General features: G+C 38.1%; 2 protein-coding genes and 1 pseudogene across 4 annotated transcripts in view; 2 read left to right on the top strand and 1 right to left on the bottom strand.

Moving 5' to 3' along the window:
• The window catches only part of LOC145539006 (uncharacterized), a 207,820-nt gene that overhangs the window by 152,823 nt on the left and 33,889 nt on the right, over nt 1-21,108 (top strand). The gene's annotated exons all lie outside the window — the stretch shown is intronic.
• Nucleotides 8,275-8,798, top strand: LOC145538370 (protein CRIPTO3-like; annotated as a pseudogene).
• LOC145539003 (cell surface glycoprotein CD200 receptor 1-like) overlaps nt 12,816-21,108 on the bottom strand; it is a 41,896-nt gene continuing 33,603 nt past the window's right edge. The window contains exons 6-8 of the mRNA XM_081572232.1: nt 14,960-15,065; nt 14,371-14,416; nt 12,816-13,861 (exon numbers count right to left, since the gene is read on the bottom strand). Coding sequence (XP_081428358.1) covers nt 13,721-13,861; nt 14,371-14,416; nt 14,960-15,065 — 293 coding nt within the window. The 3' untranslated portion in view covers nt 12,816-13,720. The remainder of the gene's footprint in view (nt 13,862-14,370; nt 14,417-14,959; nt 15,066-21,108) is intronic.

Below are 21,108 nucleotides of genomic sequence, written 5' to 3'. Positions count from 1 at the left end.
TACTCTAGTTGTGGTGCTCGGGCTTCTCATCGTGGTGGCTTTTCTTATTGTGGAGCATGGACTCTAAGGTGCTCAAGCTTCAGTAGCTGCACCTCCCAGGTTCTAGAGCTGGGACTCAGTAGCTGTGTTGCAGGGGATTAGTTGCTCTGCAGCATGTTGAATCTTCCCAGACCAGGGATCAAACTCATGTGCCATGCATTGGCAGGTGGATTTTTAACCCCTGGGCCACCAGGGAAGTCCCTGTAATTTGATTTAGTACTTGTTATTCCTCTTTTAACAATTCTAGTTGGCAAAGCAATTGTGATAAAAAGCTACTTACACTTTTAAAGAAAAATCTTTTTTTAAAAATTATGTGTTATATTCCCCCACAGAGATCACTGCTATACCTTGACATATCCAAAAACACATGTATAAATGACATAAAAGCTTTTCACATAAATGATCAGTTACTTCCAATGTATATTTCCGTCCTTGTTAATAAGAAAAATAATAGTTTAAGTGATATGTGAGGCATATGGTACAGTGCCTGGCAGACTAGTAAACATTCAAATAACGACAATTATTGTTGTTTGTTGTTGGTTGCTGCTGTTGCTACTGTTTTGTTTTAGTAGTTGTTTTTACCAGTGCCATTAGTATTGAATACTAGGACTATCGAGGTAGCATAGAAGGATGATAAATTTTGCTGCCTAGGGATTTCCCATTTAAATAAATATACTTTGAATGTAAAGTCCATTTTGATTAACTAATAGATAACTTGCATCCAGTAAACTTCCAGAAAGCAATGGATCCCACAATAGTCAGAATGCCTAGAAGGAAAGAGAAACTTAAGGCTGAGTCCGAGGGGTGGAATAACCTGGAGGCTCAAGAACTTTAATTACAAGTACAAGTAATATCTTAAAAGTACATTCCTTATTGACAAGTCAAGTTAATCTATAGTGTATTATTGATGTTAATAATTCTTTTTTGCTCAAAGTAGCAAAGGAATCTGGAAAAAGTCAGGTATTTTGCTTTTCTCTAAGAATTTTCTAGTGAAATTTTGCCCAAATGTTCCATGAAAGTTCTTTGGAAAGGGTTCTGCAGATAAGACATCAAATGTCAGCATTCTGATAAAAAAAACTCCTTGACCAATGTGCTACTTAATATTATGATATTATACAAAAAGAACCTCAGTAAGGTATTTGGGGATATTTCCTGGTATTATTCACAGTAAGGTTTTTTTAAAATATATATATAATCAAAAACTGCCTGGAGAGCAGTTTTTATAGCCCTCCCCATGGCTTTTATGACAGTCATCAATGATCCACTGATTAATTCAAAGCACATTTAAAATTTGTATTCTACCTGACATCTTGAAGGAACTTGAAATTTTTGTCTCTTCCTCCCTCAAACTCTTTCATTGGTTTCCATTGATTTTCCTTCCCCATGGACTCCACTCTGCCTCTTTTATTCGATTCTGTTCCTTGGACCATTCCTAAAAATGTGGTGTTTCCCAGATTCTATCTTGTGCTTGCTTCTCTATCCAACTCAACATCTTTGTCTAGAAAAATTTGATTCATTGCTTATAAGAAGATGACTTCAAAATCTGAATCCCATTCTAATTTCCTTTGAATCTGCGTTTCCAACTCATCTGTAAAACATATTAATTCCAAACAAATCATCTCCACTTCCTTCTTTGCATAGGTGAAACACTCTTTGCAAAAGCAAAACACTCTGTGACATAAATCACAAGCAAGATCTTTTTTGATCCATCTCCTAGAATAACGAAAATAAAAACAAAAATAAACAAGTGGGACCTAATTAAACTTAAAAGCTTCTGCACAGCAAAGGAAACCATGAACAGAATGAAAAGACAACCCTCAGAGTGGGAGAAAATATTTGCAAATGATGTGACTGACAAGGGATTAATATCCAAAATATACAAGCAGCTCATGCAGCTCAATATCAAAACACCCAAACAGTCCAATTAAAAAGTGGGCGGAAGATCTAAATAGACATTTCTCCAAAGAAGACAGATGGCCAAGAGACATACGAAAAGATGCACAGCATCATTAGTTATCAGAGAAAAGTAAATCAAAACTATAATGAGTTAGCACCTCACACCAGTCAGAATGGCCATCATCACAAAATCTACCAACAGTAAATGCTGGAGAGGGTGTGGAGAAAAGGGAACCCTCCTACACTGTTGGTGAGAATGTAAATTGGTACAGCCAGCCACTATGGAGAATAGTATGGAGGTTTCTTTAAAAAGTAAAAATAAAGCTATGATGTGATCCTGCAATCCCATTCCTGGGCATATATTCAGATAAAACCAAAGTTCAAAAATGTTCATTGCAGCACTACTTACCATAGCCGGGACACTGACGCCACGTAAATGCCCATCAATGGAGGAATGGATAAAGAAGATGTGCTACGTATATCCAATGGAATATCACTGAACCATAAAAAAGATCAACATAATGCCATTTGCAGTGCCATGAATGGACCCAGAGATTGTCATACTGAGTAAAGTCAGACAGAGAAAGACAAATATCATATGATATCGCTTATATGTGGAATCTAAAAAATGGTACAAATGAACCTATTTACAAAACAGAAATACAGTCACAGATGTAGAAAACAAACTTACAGTTACCATGGGGGAAGGGATGGGGCTTCCCCAGTGGCTCAGTGGTAAAGAATCCTCCTGCCAACGCAGGAGACACAAGAGACGCAGTTTCGATCCCTGGGTCGGGAAGAGCCCCTAGAATAGGAAGTGGCAACCTGCTCCAGTATTCTTGCCTGGGAAATCCCACGAACAGAGGAGCCTAGCAGGCTACAATCCATAGCATCACAAAGAGTCAGACACGACTGAGCGGCTAAGTGCAAGGGGAAAAGGGATGAGCCGAAGGATAAATTGGGAGATTGGAATTGACATATACACACTACTATATATAAAATAGATAACTAATAAGGACCTACTTTATAGCACAGGGAACTCTACTCAGTACTCTGTAACAGCCTTTATGGTAACAAAATCTAAAAAAGAGTGGATATATGTATATGCATAACTGGATCACTTTGATAAGCAGCAGATACTAACTAGCACATTGTAAATTGACTATTGCTATTATTGATAAATAAAATAAAATGCCCTCTTTTTACTTTGTCAGCCTAATTAACTTTTTAAACTTCAATTTATCCCTCAGACCTCATTCAAATTTTATCCCCTGTATAAAGTACTCTCTAAATTCTTCTCACTCCCATTTACCATTTAATGGTCACTATCTCTTCTATAATTCGGTTTTTCTATTACAGCAACCACCAGAATTGGCAACACAATAACTAGAAATAATAAGATAGTGTGAAAACCACTATGGTTTTCCACTATGGAAAATAACATGTGATTAACATGGTTAAAAAAGAAAAGAGGAAAAAGGAAATAAAATGAAAGAACTAAACTTTTAAAAATGAAAAATACAATTATTGGAATCAAATCTCAGTGGGTAAATTAAAAACCTGATTAGACACAATCGAAAAGAAAATTAAGTGGTGGCACAACCTAATACTTAAAATGCACTGTCAGAATGCACTAAGAACCGATAAAGAGATAAAAAAAATAGAGTGTGAATTTTATCTGAGAAAATCAACCTCAGTCCAATAATAAGACAGAAGAGAGAGGAAAACTTGAAAGAGGAAATAAGACAAAATGAAAAAATTCAATGTGAGTCAATTAGAATTTCCTGAGGTGATAACCAAGTACGTCAATAGGTGATGACACTTGTTTGGAAAGAAGTTATGATAATTAGATCAGTTACTGCAAGCCTCCTCATCTATGGTTAGACTCTTGCTCCTGTTCAAACATAAAACAAAGCAGGTCACATAATATACATTGTTGCCTACCCAGTGGCATGTGCTCTGTACAGTCACTGTCCTGTTAATCCTAGGTTCATGCTCAGTGATGCAATTTTCTGGGGCTCAGAAAATCTGTGCAAGCTGGCTTCCCTGCAACCTTTGCATACTCAAGTTTTATTCTTCCCCTGAAGTAGTGTCACTTCTGGAGATGCTGTAAATGAGAACAGAAAAAAAAAATTTAAAAAGCAACATATCTGTGACTATTTAACAAGGATCTACTTACAGTGCATGCTGGTTAAGGGCATGGGCTCTTGAGTTAGATTATCTGGGTGCAAATTCTGCCACAACTGTCTTCTAACTGTGTAACCTTGAAAAAGTTTCTGTGCTTTATCAAATAAAAGAATGATACTAATTTATAACATATTGATTATGAAACAGTAGGAGACAAAATGCTCTGCCAATTACTCATGACATGGTCTCTATTGTAGGATGCATCTTGTGCTGGAATATGCTCCATTTGCTCCTCCAGATCAATTCTCCAATCTTTTCTGCCATTCTCTGTGTCCTAAGAGGCTGACTTCTTGGAGGCATTGACAACAAATGTAGATCAGAGGTGGAAGGAGAGTGAGGTCAGAGTACTCCATTTTTCCTGTGCTGGTGTTAGGGTTTGCCTATGTACCACTCCCATAGCCTTCGTCCTGTAGGCACCCTCTCAAAAACACTGCTTTCTTCAGATTCCTTCATCTTGTAACTTCAGGCCAAGGAGTGTAATGCCTTCCAGCAGTTGCAAGACACCAGGTCCTTCATTATCTCTTATTGGTTATGGAAACCGTATCTTTTAAAGCATGCATGCTTTTGTGGAACTCTCCCTGAGTTACTCAAAGCGTGCTGGTTGTTGACTGCTGGGACTCTGACTGATACACATCCCATTCTGGAGATGTTAAAATGTGAAAAAATATTGCAGCTTAGATATAGTGAAATATATCACTTAGCTCCTCTGTGTCTCAATTTCATTCCCCTTAAATAGGAGTAATATTCCTTTTAGGAGTATTATGATTAAATGAACAAATACATGTAGAGCACTTAGAAAAGCATCTCGCATGTAATAAGTGCTCAAGAAATATCATCATTAGTGTATTTGAAATATTGTGATAGGTACCATGAATTATGCAGAGATGGATAAAAGACAACACACAATTTCAAGCGTCTTGGTAGTCTTGGTAAGTGACCATGTTTACATCTCAAAGTCAGATATTTTGACCCGAAGCCCAGTATTCTCCTATCAAAACTTCCCTGATAATCCAAAATACCTGGAAAGAAGATCACTCTAGGTCAGTTTAAAAACACTTATAAAACACTTTTTAAAATAAGAGAAGTGTTATTCATTTTAATTATGTACAGTAACACAGCCTAATAATTAAAGTGCCCTGTCATAATGCACTAAGAATGAATAAAAAGATAATAAATTATAAATAAATAAATCTTATAAATAAATCTTGAGTGCAAAACTGGTAGTTATTTATAAATAGATTCTTCAAAAGATAAGATAGGAAAGAGATAAGAAACCTAATCTTAACTGAGCATCCTCTACATGAGAGGCACGTCTATACTATGTGAGAGGCACTTATATACTCACGAACTCTCTACAGGGAGAAATGGCTACCCCTGTTGTGCAAATGAGAAATCTACCTCTGAAGGGCAGAGCAGAGACTCAAAGCTTCCACAGTCAGGAAGGGGGAGCACAGGGAACAAGCATACTTTTCTACATCACACTGCCTCTGGAGTTCCTAAAAAAAAATCCCCTAACATGGCTTAAATAGCTTGTACCCATTTATAAGGATATTTAACATTTATGAGTGAGTTCATTCTTAGACTCCTTTTTTGGTTTTGCTTTATTTTAGGAGTTTTTTGGGGTTTTTTTTGCAAATGGCATGAAGATGCAGTCTTAGAATTATCACAAATGTCTTTTTTCAAAAAACAAGAATTCTTTAAAACCTTGCTACTCAGCGTTGATCTACATCCCAGCAATATCAACATCACTTGGTAGCTCATTAGAAATGCAGAGCATTAGATCCCCATGCAAGGACTGTTCTAAAATTGTTACCTGAGGAAACTAGAAAAAGAAGAATGAAATTGAGATTTTTAAAAGACATAAAAATTCTGGTGGAAAACAATCTAAAGTATCTTTCTCAACATGGTTTCCTCTGCTTCACTCCAGCACCTTTCACCCTTCCCCACCACCACTCCCAACGGACTCACCAGCTGTGAAAGGCAGAAAAATTGTGACAAGTATCCCAAAAGCTGAAGACGTCTTCTGGAGGGAGTTCCCCTCTTCTTCTTCCTATCCTTACTTCTCTCTTTTCCTTCCATATACGTAGCTGTCGTCTTTTTCTTCTCCTTATCTCCCACATAAGCACTAATGAGAAATCCCCTGCTCTCTTAACTTCACTGTGTTTGCAGCTCAGGAGAAATTTAAGAGGAAGCATTTCCTATTTGGAGAGTTAGGTGATAATGACTGAACTTCCTGATTTCTGCTTTTACACGTTTATTTCTCTCCAGAGAAACATATGCATTTGACCAACTATTCAGATCTAATTGTAATTGATTGAGTTATATCCCAGATAATGTTTAAATGATTCTTATGAGACATGCATCAGTATATTCATTTTTATAAATGGGGAAGTAGAGAAGTAACTTATCTAATTTGATCAATGACAGAGCTGTACAACCAGGATAGACATGATGATATTTTCATGGATAGCTTTCCTTCCCTTGCATTGTATCGTGTGTGTGTGTGTGTGTGTGTGTGTGTGTGTGTTTGGTAATTTGTTGTGTGGTTTATGACAGAAGCCAAACATGATCTCTCATTCTAGAAGTATGCACTTTAATACAAAAAACACAGAGTATTTAAAACACTCATAAAGACCATAATGCTAATAGTTCTCCACTCATATGACCCCCTGCCAAACTTGGGCTGGGGCCAGGGATCAGTCTGCAATCTGGACTTAAAGCCCATCTGGTGCAATTTTACTCTGATCCATCCAGCAAATCCTATGCACAAGCCCTGCACTTCCACAGATAGGGAGGGGACCAGGGATCACGATAATGCTGCACCTGACATTTCTCAGGCACTTCCAACCTGGCTCCAGCCGCAGCTGCCCCACTGCTTTTTTCTGAACGTGGCCTTAGTGCTATGCCATCCCTGACAGGGGACACCTCTGCCCACTCCACAAGCTCGGATCTTTTGTGAGCCAGGCCAGGTCCTCATTGCCTCTGCCCGACCTGCCTGCACACTCACGCTCACACCTTCACACCCTGCAGATGATGTTACCCTCCTCTACTTCATAATTTCTGCTTTGTTTCTTTTTTATTCTTTATTCTGTTTGTTTCTGGCTAAGGCATTTTAGGATATGCTGCTTTCTGCCACAAAATAGAGGGTGGTGGGGTGGGGGAAGCAATCTACAGAGTCAATGCAGTGTTAACTTGGGTTTTCTATGTAGAAGGGGTCAGTGAAGACTTAAGGGTGTGAGTTTCTGCTTATAAATTCTCCTTTTCATCTTCTTAAACAAACAGTAATCCTTCCCTTCAGGTTTGTTCGATAAACAAATGGTTAACATAGGTTTCTGTTTTATTACCCAAAGGAAAGATTAATGAAAATTTCTTGTGGAAAAAACATTGGAATCAGATTCTTGTCACCAGATAGATAATTCCTCAACACACCTGAAGATTAAAGTTTTAATTTTTTTAATTGGTGAATTTTATTACTGTCAATATTCTGGTTGTGTGTGCTCAGTCATGTCCAATTCTTTGCAACCCCATGGACTAAAACTAAGCTCCTCTATCCTTGGAATTTTCCAGGCAAGAATACTAGAGTGGGTTTCCATTTCCTACTCCAGAGAATCTTCCCAACCCAGGGCTCAAACCTGCGTGTCTTGTGTCTCCTGCATTGGCAGGCAGATTCTCTACCACTGTGCCACCTGGGAAGTCCTCTGGTTGTGATATTATGCTATTATTTACCATAATGTTATCATTAGGATGGGCTTCCCTGGTGGCTCAGATGGTAAAGAATCTGCCTGCAATGCAGGAGACCAGGGTTTGATCCCTGGATCAGGAAGATCCCCTGGAGAAAGGAATGGCTACCCACTCCAGTATTCTTGCCTGGAGAATTCCATGGGCAGAGGAGTCTGGCGGGCTACAGTCCATGCGGCTGCAGAGTTGGACCCAACTGAACAACTCATACACATTATCAGTAGGGCAAACTGGGAATGGTGCACAGAGGTCTCTGTGTTACTTCTTACAGTTGCATGTGAATCTATAATTATCTCAGTAAAAGTTTCAATTTAAAAATTGAAAGTCAGATGTGGCTGAGGAAGGAGAATCTCCCTGAAATTTATAGCCAAAACATTTATTAGGACCATCCTGTGGGCCATGGACCAAAGGAAGATGGAGCGTTTCTCTTCCAGGGTGATTTTGATCATGGCTTTTTCCAGAACATTTAAACTGGGATTAGTTGCTGGATTGGGCCACCATGAACTAGCCTGTCCTCACAGGGAGACCTGCCCTTCAGAGATAACGGCCTTCAGCCCCAGAAGGAGCCTGCTCTTGGTCATTGGGCTTCCCAGTTTATACTATTGACGGGAATCCAGAACAGTAAAGAACTAAACAGAACCTGGGGTCCTTTTGTACCTACCTTTCCTCAATGGATGGAACTGTAAGCTTGACATACATGAAGGGAAGTGTGTGGTTCTGTGCCCCATGATACCTGGTTGCCCAGGAAGTGTTCCATGTGTAAATGCTGGCATGGCCAGCTTCGCTGCATTCCTCAGTCATTCCTACCTGGTTGGGATGAGCACCTCACAGCTGCTGGAACTCCAGAATTAACACTGTCTGCGTTTGCTCTTATGCTTCCTTGCTATACAGGTATTAACCCATATTTACATGCAACATTTGTCATGCAAATTTCATGATCTGTCCCTCCAATAACCCACCTGAGAGATGATCATTCATTAGTTGCCTTGAAAGAATGGATACATTTCCCTATGGTCTCTAACATTTCCTTAAAGTACCAACTACTTTCCTCTGCCCTGCTTTCCCCAAAAAACTGCTTTAAAAAAAGTAGGCCATGTATTATGCCAAAGCCCTGTGCTTCTGATACATGTAATTCTAGCAAAAGTTTACTAATAGTTTCCTTTAAACAATTGAATTCTATCTTCAGATTATTAAAGGTTACTCCCAATGTGGAACTGAGTATAAAACATTGGATATAGTTGATCAAATTAATTAAGATAGTATCTTGGGAAGAAAAGAAATACTTGTAAGGGGAGCAAGGAAGAGATGAGGCAGATATTAGAGGTAAGAGTCAGGATGCTGAAGTAATGGAGCTCTGCATGTGCCCCTGGGAGACTAGGTAAAAAAGTGAGAGCAAATGAGAGAGAGTTGAGAAAATAAAATGGATTACTTAGTTGATTGAATGGGTAAAGAGAAACAAGTCAAAAAGCTAAGTTGAAGGGCAAGTTTCTATCATCTATAGCAAGCTGTATAAGATGCGAACACATGTTTTTTCAAGGATTTGTAGAGAATAAAGTCTCCTTGAAAAAAATTCTATCTGAAGTCTCCCAGTGTATTAAGAGAGGTTAATTCATTATGATTTCTCCATAGAATGCGATTATTTTAATGGTGGTAATAGAGAAAATGTTCACAACATATTTAGTTGTAAACCAGGCGTTAAAACTATACATTGTAAAGTCCACCTTAAAAATATGTATCTGGTGTATTTCTGGTGTGTCCAGCACAAGTGGGAAGTAGGGTGAAAAAAAAAAAAGGAAAGTCAGGTCTAGATCTCAAATCTTGTATGTTGGTAAATTTAGGATAATGGAAAGGAATTTGGTTGCAAACTTAGAACCTTTACAGGGCTAATTTCAGAAGCTGCAACACATGGATGGGAGAAATAATTTGAGATATTATTATATGAACGATCCATCCATAAGGGATGTGAAAGTCGTTCAGTCGTGTCCGACTCTTGGTGACCCCATGGACTGTAGCATGCCAGGCTCCTTTGTCCATGGAATTCTCCAGGCCAGAGTACTGAAGTGGGTAGCTGTTCCCTTCTTCAGGGGATCTTCCCGACCCAGGGATCAAACCCAGGTCTCCTGCATTGCAGGCAGATTCTTTGCCATCTGAGCCGCCAGGGAAGCCCATAAGGGATACCTCTAAGTGGTTAGGATGTTCTGTAGTTCCTCACTACACCTAATTTTTAGGGAAATTCACACCCTTTCCAAATTTTTCTTTAGTACCTCTGACAGAGATTTAATATAGTATTTGGTGGTAGTCATTTCTAACATCGGTCACAGGAAATTTTTTAAAACAAAATCCATAACCTCATATAGTAACTTTTTTTGTATATTTGAAATTAGCAGGTTTCAAGTGTAAAATACAGAATTATTAACTACAGTCACCATGCTGTACATTAGATTCCTAGAACTTATTCATCTTATGATTGAAGGCATGTACCCTTTGACCAGCATTTCCCCATTTCCCCAACATCCCAAACCCTGATAATCATCATTCTACTCTCTGTTTCTATGATTTTGACTTTTTTCCTTTAGATTCCACATATAAATGATAACCATGCAACTTTTATCTTTTTCTTTCTGGCCTATTTCACTTAGCATGATGCCTTCCAGTTTCATCCATGCTGTCACAGATGATAGGATTTCCTTTCTTATTTTAAGGCTGAAGAGTAACCCATTGCATATGCATACCACATTTCTTAATCGATTCATCCATCAACATGTGTACTCAGGTTGATACCTTGACTGTAGTGTATAATGCTTCAATGAAACTGAAAGTACAGATATCGCTTCAAGATAATAGTTTCATTTCCTTTCGATATATACTTAGAAGAAGGATTATTGAATCTTGTGGTAGTCCTAGTTTTCATTTCTTGAGGAATCTCCATACTGTTTTCCATAACAGTTTACTAGTTTACTTTTCTACCAACAGTGTACAAGAATTCTCTTTTTTCACATCCTTGCTAGCATTTGCTACCTCTTTTTTTGTTGATAATAATCATCCATAGTAAATGAGACATGTAAAGTAAGATTGTAGAAATATAGCCAAATATGTGAGGCTTCCCTGGTGGCTCAGACAGTAAAGAATCTGCCTGCAATGCAAGAGACCAGGGTACAGCCCCTGGGTCTGGAAGATGCCCTGGAGAAGGAAATGGCAATCCACTCCAATAATCTTCCTTGGAGAATTTCATGTACAGAGGAGCCTGGCAGGCTAGAGTCCATGGGGTCACAAAGAGTCGGACACGACTGAGTGACTAACACTTCACATGTAATTAATCACAACAAATGTGAATAGCTTAAATTCTCTCATTAAAAGTTTAAATTCTTCAGTTTAGTTCATTCTTCAACCTTCATTTCAGCTTTCAAGCTGAGGCCATACTCTTCCCAACCATTGACTAAGCTTGAAGGCGTATCAGAGTTTGACCGTCTCTGCTCATAAAAGACTCCTTTTAGAAGCAATCCTTGCTCCAGTGCTTCTTGTTGGTTTGGCCATTATTTTGACAGTTCTTAGTTGTTATATGAGGCTCCCTATCTTCCATCCTGCTTTCTCCCTTCTTTCTTTTCACAAGTTTTGTTCAGACTAGCATTCTAGTCTAAAAACTTGTCCTCCTCTGTTTCCAAACCCTTTAATCTTTCAAAAGTATAACCTTTCACCCCTAATTAACTTTTATCTTGACTAATTCCATCTTACTACTGCCTGGGAAACCTGACACACTAAGTCCAATTTCTAGATTCTCTGATTCCACAGATCTAGAGAGGATTTGAGGAATCTATATATTTTTTATTTCCCCACATAATTCTTATTTTCAACTATGTTTAACAACCTTGTAGTAGATTTGAATATATTTATTTTCTGTAAAGTGTAATTTGACATTATAAACTACATTGAAGTCTTTACTATGATGTCATTTGACATGACTGTTTTGACATTATTGAGTTAAGATGTAAAATACTTAAACAGATATTCTTGAATCTAAGAGTGAACCTCATCCCAATAAGGGGATGGATGAAGAGTTAAGAAAATATCAAGGACAAGGTTATATTGTGCACACTTCTTGGTAATATTTATATGCAGAAACTTAATGGACTGTTTTCTTGACCAAGCCAAATTGGTTTGGTTAAAATATCATGTGTCACGTGTCACATGATATGTATATTAGTTTAGATATGTGTATTAGTTTTACATCCAAAATAGACTAACAATCCTTTTAAGGACAAAGCTCAGAGTAACCAAAATGTCTTTAGGGAGACAAAATATTAATAAAACTAAATAGCGTCAAATGTTTCAAATGGCACAATTGAAGAATGAATGGATATTGTTTAATTTCTACCATGTTAAAAAATTTTCATTTTCAGTATCATTGTTTCCTGTGTGTGTGTGTGTTAGTCACTCAGTCATGTCTTACTCTTTGTGACCACATGGACTGTAGCCTGCCAGGCTCCTCAGTCCATGGGATTCTCCAGGCAAGAATACTGGAGTGGGTCACCATTTCCTTCTCCAGGGTCATTTTTCCTGCTATGAAGTAAATAGACTTATTTTTCACAATAAAATATATTTTTTCATAATATTAAAAATGATTAATATATACACTCCCAATATTTTATTCCACAGAAAAATGGAAGAAAGGGCCATGTCATCCCATGGGTATTCCTTTAGCATATAGATCATACTTTAAAAATATCCCAAGTCCTCAATAATGCATATTTAGATGATTATATAGTCAATAAACATTTGCTACTTGAGAAATACCTCACAATAAAATGTATACCATAAAAATACACATTTCCAATTTATCATATATTATTAGATAACAGTACCTCCTCTATAGAGATATAATAATTTCAGAAGAAGCTAATGTCCTCATATATGTGTCCTCCTCTCTCCTCACCCCATACACACACACACACAAAAGAAAATTATAAATTCAGTTTTATTAAATAGTGAAATTATTATAATCTATATTTGCTAACAGAAGGTTTACATTTTATGGATATTAAAATAACAGAAAAGGCACATTCAAATAGGACTAGAGGGAATGTAAATTGATACAATTTGACCTATCAGTCAATAATAAAGATGCACAAACCCTTTGACCTGGCAATTTCACTCAAGGAAATTATCTTACAAATATGTTCAAACACATACAAAGAGATGAATACACAAGAAACATTCTATGTAGTATTGTTTATAATAGCAAAACAAACAAAACAATCTAAATGTCCACCACTAGATTTGTGGTTAATCAAATTAAATTCTGTTACATACAATGGGATTGTAGTAATCATTAAGAAGAATGAGGTAGCTCTGCTTGTGTTGATATGAAAGATCTCCAGGATATATTATATTATTAACTTTCTGTAAGTAAAGAATAAAATTATGGTATGTTCCCATTTGTGTCTTGACAGGGATATGTGTATGTATATGTAAGTGAACATATAAGTGTACATATATACCATGCACATATAGATAAGGCATATGCACATAGAAATTTTCTATATTACATAAAAACTGTTGGTAACTGTCCCCTTTGTGGAGTTATCTGAAATAACTCAGTTTTCATCATCTACTGTACTGAACAATTTGAATATTTAGTCATGAGCATATGCTTTCTTTGTAATAATGTCAGTTCTTCAAAGAACTAGCTCATAACAGCTAAAATTCTAAAATTTCGATTGTATAAAGACATAAATACACATCCTCTAGAATGTCTCTCTCTTCTAAGAATCTTTAAAAAGCTAATTTCAAAATAAACCTTCCATTCCAGAACTCTAATATCAAAACAGTATCTGTACTGTATCTTGATTCACTTGTCCTGGAGCTACATTGCAGGAACATATATAGTATGAAGATTCACCCCATCAGCTTCACTTTGTAATACCTGAGATGTCTTCACCCTGTTTGTAATATCATAAAGTGGATTGTTCTTTTCTGTGTAGCTGGCATAGGGTTCCATTTCATCCTAAGAAATAACCCAAGGTTAAAATCAGTTCAAAAAGCCAGAAATCACTAACTACCTATGGAGAAGAATGAAGTGATACAAGATGTATTTCAGAAGAGAGCTGAAGACTTAATAAACTATTGGTTATAAGAGATTACAGAGCTGGATAGGTTTTAAACTTGATTAAGAGGGAAATAATGATGCTATTGAAAAAAGGAAATCAAGAATTAGAAATAGTTTAATGGGAGAGGAAATAACAACTCAGTTTCTCAAAGAGTACAGTCCAAATGAGGCAAACATTATATCTTTGTAGGATGCAGTTCTTGAAATAAAAATAGGGATTTGGGCTTTGTATAAATAGTGCTTGGTAGATAGTTAACAAAATAAGTACACCTGACAGAATTGTAAAATTAGAATTTTTATTTTTCAACTAAAATACTAATACTGGTACAAATTACAAATTATATGGCTAGATTTTTCAGACTACATAGCTTGAAAGTTTGCAAATAATCTTTTTAATCTCATCTTACCTCTTCAACAACTGGAGCATGTTCTGTTTTTTTTAATTTACATTTCCTGTAAAAATAAAAATAAGCTGCAGTGAAAGTTAAAACATTATTATTCAGATTGAAAATGGAAAATCAAAACAATATGCTATTGACAACTGTTCATTTTGATAGAAGCTATAATAAATCATAAATGAACTATCAGAAATGAGTGAAGAATACTGCTTGTAGTTAATTTACCTAAATAATTCTGAATTTTGGAAAGGGAAGTAAAATTACACAAAGAACCTTGATGTAATAGAATATATGTGGCACCTCATCTTTGGTACATGACATGAATTACTATAATTCACCTCCCAAATAGAAAATAGCATGCGCGGTTTCACCCAAGATCTGGCCCTAAATGGCCTAATTCGCTACACTTGCATGTCTAACTAACCTAGAAAAATCGCCCTCATCATTCAGAGTAGTCCAAGTATATTATTTTCAGGACATATTTCCTGATTATGGGAGAACTGATACTAACATCTTAATTTTACCCATCAGCCAGTTCAATATTTCTGACTTCTTTCTAACCCAATAAAGCCAACAAATAGAAAACACCAGTCAGTACCTGTAGCCATTGCTTTTCAAAAGCCAAATGGATCCCACGATGACCAAGATAATAAAAATAGGGATAATGATATATAAAATAGTTGAAAGTGATAATATATTGGTATCTGTAAATATATAGACACAAAAATGTATAATTTAATATTATTCAGCGCTAAAAAGAAATGAGCTACCAAGACATGAAAAGGTGGAGGAGGAAACTTAAAAGCATATTAATAAGTGAAAGAAGCCAATCTGAAAAGGCTACATATTATATGATTATAACTATATGACATTCTGGTAAAAAGCAAAACTATGATGCCTGTATAAAGATTAAGGGCTGTTAGAGGTTGGAGTGGAAGGAGGAATGAATAGGTGGCATATAGAGGATTTTTACCCTTTATGGATCACAGCCTTGTTATGGCAAAGGGGCTTGCAGCTCAATGAAGCTATGAGCCATTCTATTTAGGGCCACCCAAGATAGATGGGGAATAGTTAAAAGTTCTGACAAAACATGGTCTACTGGAGGAGGAAATGGCAAACCACTCCAGTGTTCTTGCTGCAAGAACCCATGAACAGTGCATGGATGCATGCATGCTAAGTCTCTTCAGTCATGTCATACTCTTTGCGACCCTATGGACTGTAGACTGCCAGACTCCTCTGTTCACTGGATTCTCCAGGCAAGAATACTGGAGTGGGTTGCCATGCCCTCCTCCAAGAAATCTTCCCAACCCAGGGATCAAACCTGCATCTTTTATGTCTCCTGTGTTAGCAGGTGGGTTCTTTACCACTAGCACCACCAAGGAAGCCCCCCATGAATAGAATGAGAAGGCAAAAAGATATGACACCAGAAGATGAGCCCCTCAGGTCATAGGTGTCCAATATGCTACTGGAGAAGAATGGAGGGTAATTACTAATACCTCCATAGAGAATGAAGCAACTGGGTCAAAGTGAAAATGACACTCAGTTGTGTATGTGTCTGGTGGTGAGAGTAAAGTCTGATGCTGTAAAGAACAATATTGCATAGGAACCTGGAATGTTAGGTCAGTGTATCAAGGTAAATTGGATGTGGTCAAGCAGGATGTGGCAAAAGTGAACATCAACATCTTGGAAATCAGTGAACTAAAATGTATAGGGATGGAAGAATTTAATTCAAATGACCATTATATCTACTACTGTGGGAAAGAACCTCTTAGAAGAAATGAAGTAGCCCTCATAGTCAACAAAAGAGTCTGAAATACAGTACTTGAGTGCAACCTCAAAAATGACAGAATGATCTTGGTTCATTTCCAAGGCAAACCACTCAACATCACAGTAATACAAGTAACCCAACCACTGATGCTGAACAAGCTGAAGTTGAATGGTTCTACAAAGATCTACAACACCTTTTAGAACATCAAAAAAAGATGTCTTTTTTCATCATAGGTGATTGGAATACAAAAATAGGAAGTCGGGAGATACCCAGAATAACAGGCAAGTTTGGCCTTGGAATACAAAATGAAGCAGGGCAAAATCTAACAAACTTTTGTCAAGAGAACATGTTGGTCGCAGCAAACACCCATTTCCAACAACACAAGAGATGACTTTGTACATGGACATCACCACAGATGGTCAATACCGAAATTAGATTGATTGCATTCTTTGCACCTGAAGATGGAGAAGATATATACAGTCAGCAAAAACAACTTGGAGCTGGCTGTGGCTCAGATCATGAGCTCCTTATTGCAAAATCCAGGTGAAAATTAAAGAAAGTAGGGAAAACCACTAGGCCATTCAGTTCAGTTCAGTTCAGTTCAGTCGCTCAGTCGTGTCCGACTCTTTGTGACCCCACCAGAGATCAAATTGCCAATATCTGCTGGATCATTGAAAAAGCAAGAGAGTTCCAGAAAAACATCTATTTCTGCTTTATTGACTATGCCAAAGCCTTTGACTGTGTGGATCACAATAAACTGTGGAAAATTCTGAAAGAGATGGGAATACCAGACCATCTGACCTGTCTCTTGAGAAACCTGTATGCAGGTCAGGAGGCAACAGTTAGAACTGGTCATGGAACAACAGACTGGTTCCAAATAGGAAAAGGAGTATGTCAAGGCTGTATATTGTCATCCTGCTTATTTAACTTATATGCAGAGTACATCATGAGAAACGCTGGGCTGGAAGAAACACAAGCTGGAATCAAGATTGCCAGGAGAAATATCAATAACCTCAGATATGCAGATGACATCACCCTTATGGCAGAAAGTGAAGAAGAACTAAAGAGCCTCTTGATGAAAGTGAAAGAGGAGAGTGAAAAAGTTGGCTTAAAGCTCAACGTTCATAAAACTAAGATCATGGCATCTGGTCCCATCACTTCATGCAAAATAGATGGGGAAACAGTGGAAACAGTGTCAGACTTTATTTTGGGGGGCTCCAGAATCACTGCTGATGGTGATTGCAGCCATGAAATTAAAAGACGCTTACTCCTTGGAAGGAAGGTTATGACCAACCTAGATAGCATATTTAAAAGCAGAGACATTACTTTGCCAACAAAAGTCCGTCTAGTCAAGGCTATGGTTCTTCCAGTGGTCATGTATGGATGTGAGAGTTGGATGGTGAAGAAAGCTGAGCGCCACAGAATTGATGCTTTTGAACTGTGGTGTTGAAGAAGACTCTTGAGAGTCCCTTGGACTGCAAGGAGATCCAACCAGTGCATCCTAAAGGAGATCAGACCTGGTTGTTCATTGGAAGGACTGATGTTGAAGCTGAAACTCCAATACTTTGGCCACCTCATGCGAAGAGGTGACTCATTGGAAAAGACCCTAATGCTGGGAAGGATTGGGGGCAGGAGGAGAAGGGGATGACAGAGGATGAGATGGTTGGATGGCATCACTGTCTCGATGGACATGGGTTTGGGTGGACTCCGGGAGTTGGTGATGGACAGGGAGGCCTGGCGTGCTGCGATTCATGGGGTCCTAGGCCATTCAGGTATGAGCTAAATCGAATCCCTTGTGATTATACAGTGGAGGTTGCAAATAGATTCACGGGATTAGATCTGGCAGACAGAGTGCTTGAAGAACTATGGATGGAGATTCATAACACTGTACAGGAGGTAGTGACCAAAAAACTGTCCCAAAGAAAAAGAAATGCAAGAAAGCAAATTGGTTGTCTGAGGAGGCCTTACAAATAGGTAAGGAAAGAAGAGAGATGAAAGGCAAGAGGGAAAGGGAAAGATGTACCCAACTGAATACAGAGTTCCAGAGTATAGCAAGGAGAGATAAAAAGTCCTCCTTAAGTAAACAATGCAAAGAAATAGAGGAAAAGAATAGAACAGAGAAGACTAGAGATCTCTTGAAGAAAATTGGAGATATCAAGGGAAAATTTCATGCAAGGATGGGCACAATAAAGGACAGAAATGGTAAAGACCTAACAAAAGCAGAAGATATTAAGAAAAGGTGGCAAGAATACACAGAACTACACTAAAAAAGTCTTAATGATCTGGATAACTACAGTTGTGTGGTCATTCACCTAGAGCCAGACATCCTGGAGTGTGAAGTCAAGTGGGTTTTGGGAAGCATCACTATAAAACAAAGCTATTGAAGGTAATGGAATTTCAGCTGAGCTATTTCAAATCCTAAAAGATTCTGTTAAAGTGCTGCTCTCAACAGGTCAGCAAATTTGGAAAACTGGGCACTGGAAGAGGTCAGTTTTCATTCCAATCTCAAAGAATGGCAGTACCAAAAAATGTTAAAACTACTGTACTGTTGCACTTATTTCACATGCTAGCAAGGTTATGCTCAAAATCCTTCAAGCTAGGCATCAGCAGTACACAAACCAAGAATTCCAGGTGTACAAACTGGATTTAGAAAAGGCAGAAGAACCAGAAATCAAATTGCCAACATTCGTTAGATCATAGAGAAAGCGAGAGAATTTCAGGAAAACATCTACTTCTGCCTCCTTGACTATGCTAAAGCCTTTGACTATGTGGACCACAACAAATTGTGGAAAATTCTTAAAAAGATGGACGTAATAGACCACCTTTCTTGTCTCCTGAGAAACCTGTACGCTGGTCAAGAAGCAACAATTACAAACAGACATGGAACAATAGCCTGCTTCAAAATTGGGAAAGGAGTGTGACAAGATTGTATATTGTCACCCTGCTTATTTAACTTATATGCAGAATACATCACATTGAAATGGTGGGCTGGATGAATCACAATCTGGAATCAAGATTGCCAGGAGAAATATCAATCATTTCAGATACGCAGATGATGTCACTCTAATGGCAGAAATTGAAGAGGCATTAAAGAGCCTGTTGATGAGAGTGAAAGAGAAGAGTGAAAAAACTGGCTTGAAATTCAACATTAAAAAAACTATCATGACATCCAGTTCCATCACTTCGTGTCAAAGTGATGGGGATAAAGAGGAAGTAGTGACAAATTTTATTTTCTTAGGCTCCAGAATCATTGCACCCATGAAATTAAAAGAGGCTTGTTCCTTGAAAGGAAAGCTATGACAAACTTCATTTCAGTTTAGTAGCTCAGTTGTGTCCGACTCTTTCCAACCCCATAGACTGCAGCACGTCAGGCTTCCGTGTCCTTCACAGACTCCCGGAGCTTGCTCAGACTTGCGTCCATCAGGTCAGTGATGCCATCAAACCATCTTATCCTCTGTCGTCCCCTTCTCTACCTGCCTTCAATCTTTCCCAGCATCAGGGTCTTTCAAATGAGTCAGTTCTTCCCATCAGGTGGCCAGGGTATTGGAGTTTCAGCTTCAGCATCAGTCCTACCAATGTATATTCAGGACTGATTTCCTTTAGGATGGACTGGTTGGATCTCCTTGCAGTCCAAGGGACTCTCAAGAGTCTTCTCCAACACCACAGTTCAAAAGCATCAATTCTTTGGCGCTCAGCTTTCTTTATAGTCGAACTCTCACATCCATACGTGACTACTGGAAAAACCATAGCTTTGACTAGACAGACCTTTGTTGGCAAAGTAATGTCTCTGCTTTTTAATAACCTGTCTAGGTGGGTCATAACTTTTCTTCCAAGGAGAAATCTTTTAATTTCATGACTGCAGTCACTATCTGCAGTGATTTTGGAGCCCCCCAAAATAAAGTCTGACACTGTTTCCACTGTTTCCCCATCTATTTGCCATGAGGTGATGGGAAAGGATGACATAATCTTCTTTTTTTGAATGTTGAGTTTTAAGCCAACTTTTTCACTCTCCTCTTTCACTTTCATCAGGAGGACCTTTAGTTCTTCCTCACATTCTGCCATAAAGGTGGTGTCATCTCCATATCTGAGGTTACTGATGTTTCCCCTGGCAATCTTGATTCCAGCTTGTGTTTTATCCAGCCCGGCATTTCACATGATATACTCTGAATATATGTTAAATAAGCAGGGTGACATTATACAGCTTTGACGTGCTCCTTTCCTGATTTAGAACCAGTCTATTGTTCCACGTCCAGTTCTAACTGTTGCTTCCTGACCTGCATACAGATTTCTTGGGAGGCAGGTCAGGTGGTCTGGTATTCCCATCTCTTTCAGAATTTTCCACAGTTTGTTGTGATCCACACAGTCAAAGGTTTTGGTATAGTCATTAATGCAAAAATAGATGTTTTTCTGGAACACTCTTGCTTTTTTGATGATCCAATGGATGTTGGCAATTTGATCTCTGGTTCCTCTGCCTTTTCTAAATCCAGCTTGAACATCTGGAAGTTCTGGGTTCATGTACTGTTGAAGCCTGGCTTGGAGAATTTTGAGCATACTTTGCTAGCTTATGAGATGAGTACAATTGTGTGGTAGTTTTAGCATTCTTTGGCATTGCCTTTCTTTGGGATTGGAATGAAAACTGACCTTTTCCAATCCTGTGGCCACTGTAGCCACTACTGAGTTTTCCAAATTTGCTGGCATATCGAGTGCAGCACTTTCACAGCATCATCTTTCAGGATTTGAAATAGCTCAACTGGAATTCCATCACCTCCACTAGCTTTGTTCATAGTGATGCTTCCTAAGGCCCATTTGACTTCGCATTCCAGGATGTCTGGCTCTAGGTGAGTGATCACACCATCGTGGTTATCTGGGTCATGAACATCTTTTTTTAATAGTTCTTCTGTGTATTCTTGCCACCTCTTCTTAATCTCTTCTGCTTCTGTTAGCTCCATACCATTTTTGTCCTTTATTGTACCCATCTT

Source organism: Giraffa tippelskirchi, chromosome 2 (assembly GCF_054371585.1).
Source record: "Giraffa tippelskirchi isolate mGirTip1 chromosome 2, T2T-mGirTip1v1.2.pri, whole genome shotgun sequence".
Classification (NCBI taxonomy): Eukaryota; Metazoa; Chordata; class Mammalia; order Artiodactyla; family Giraffidae; genus Giraffa; species Giraffa tippelskirchi.
This window is presented reverse-complemented; position numbering and strand designations above follow the sequence as displayed.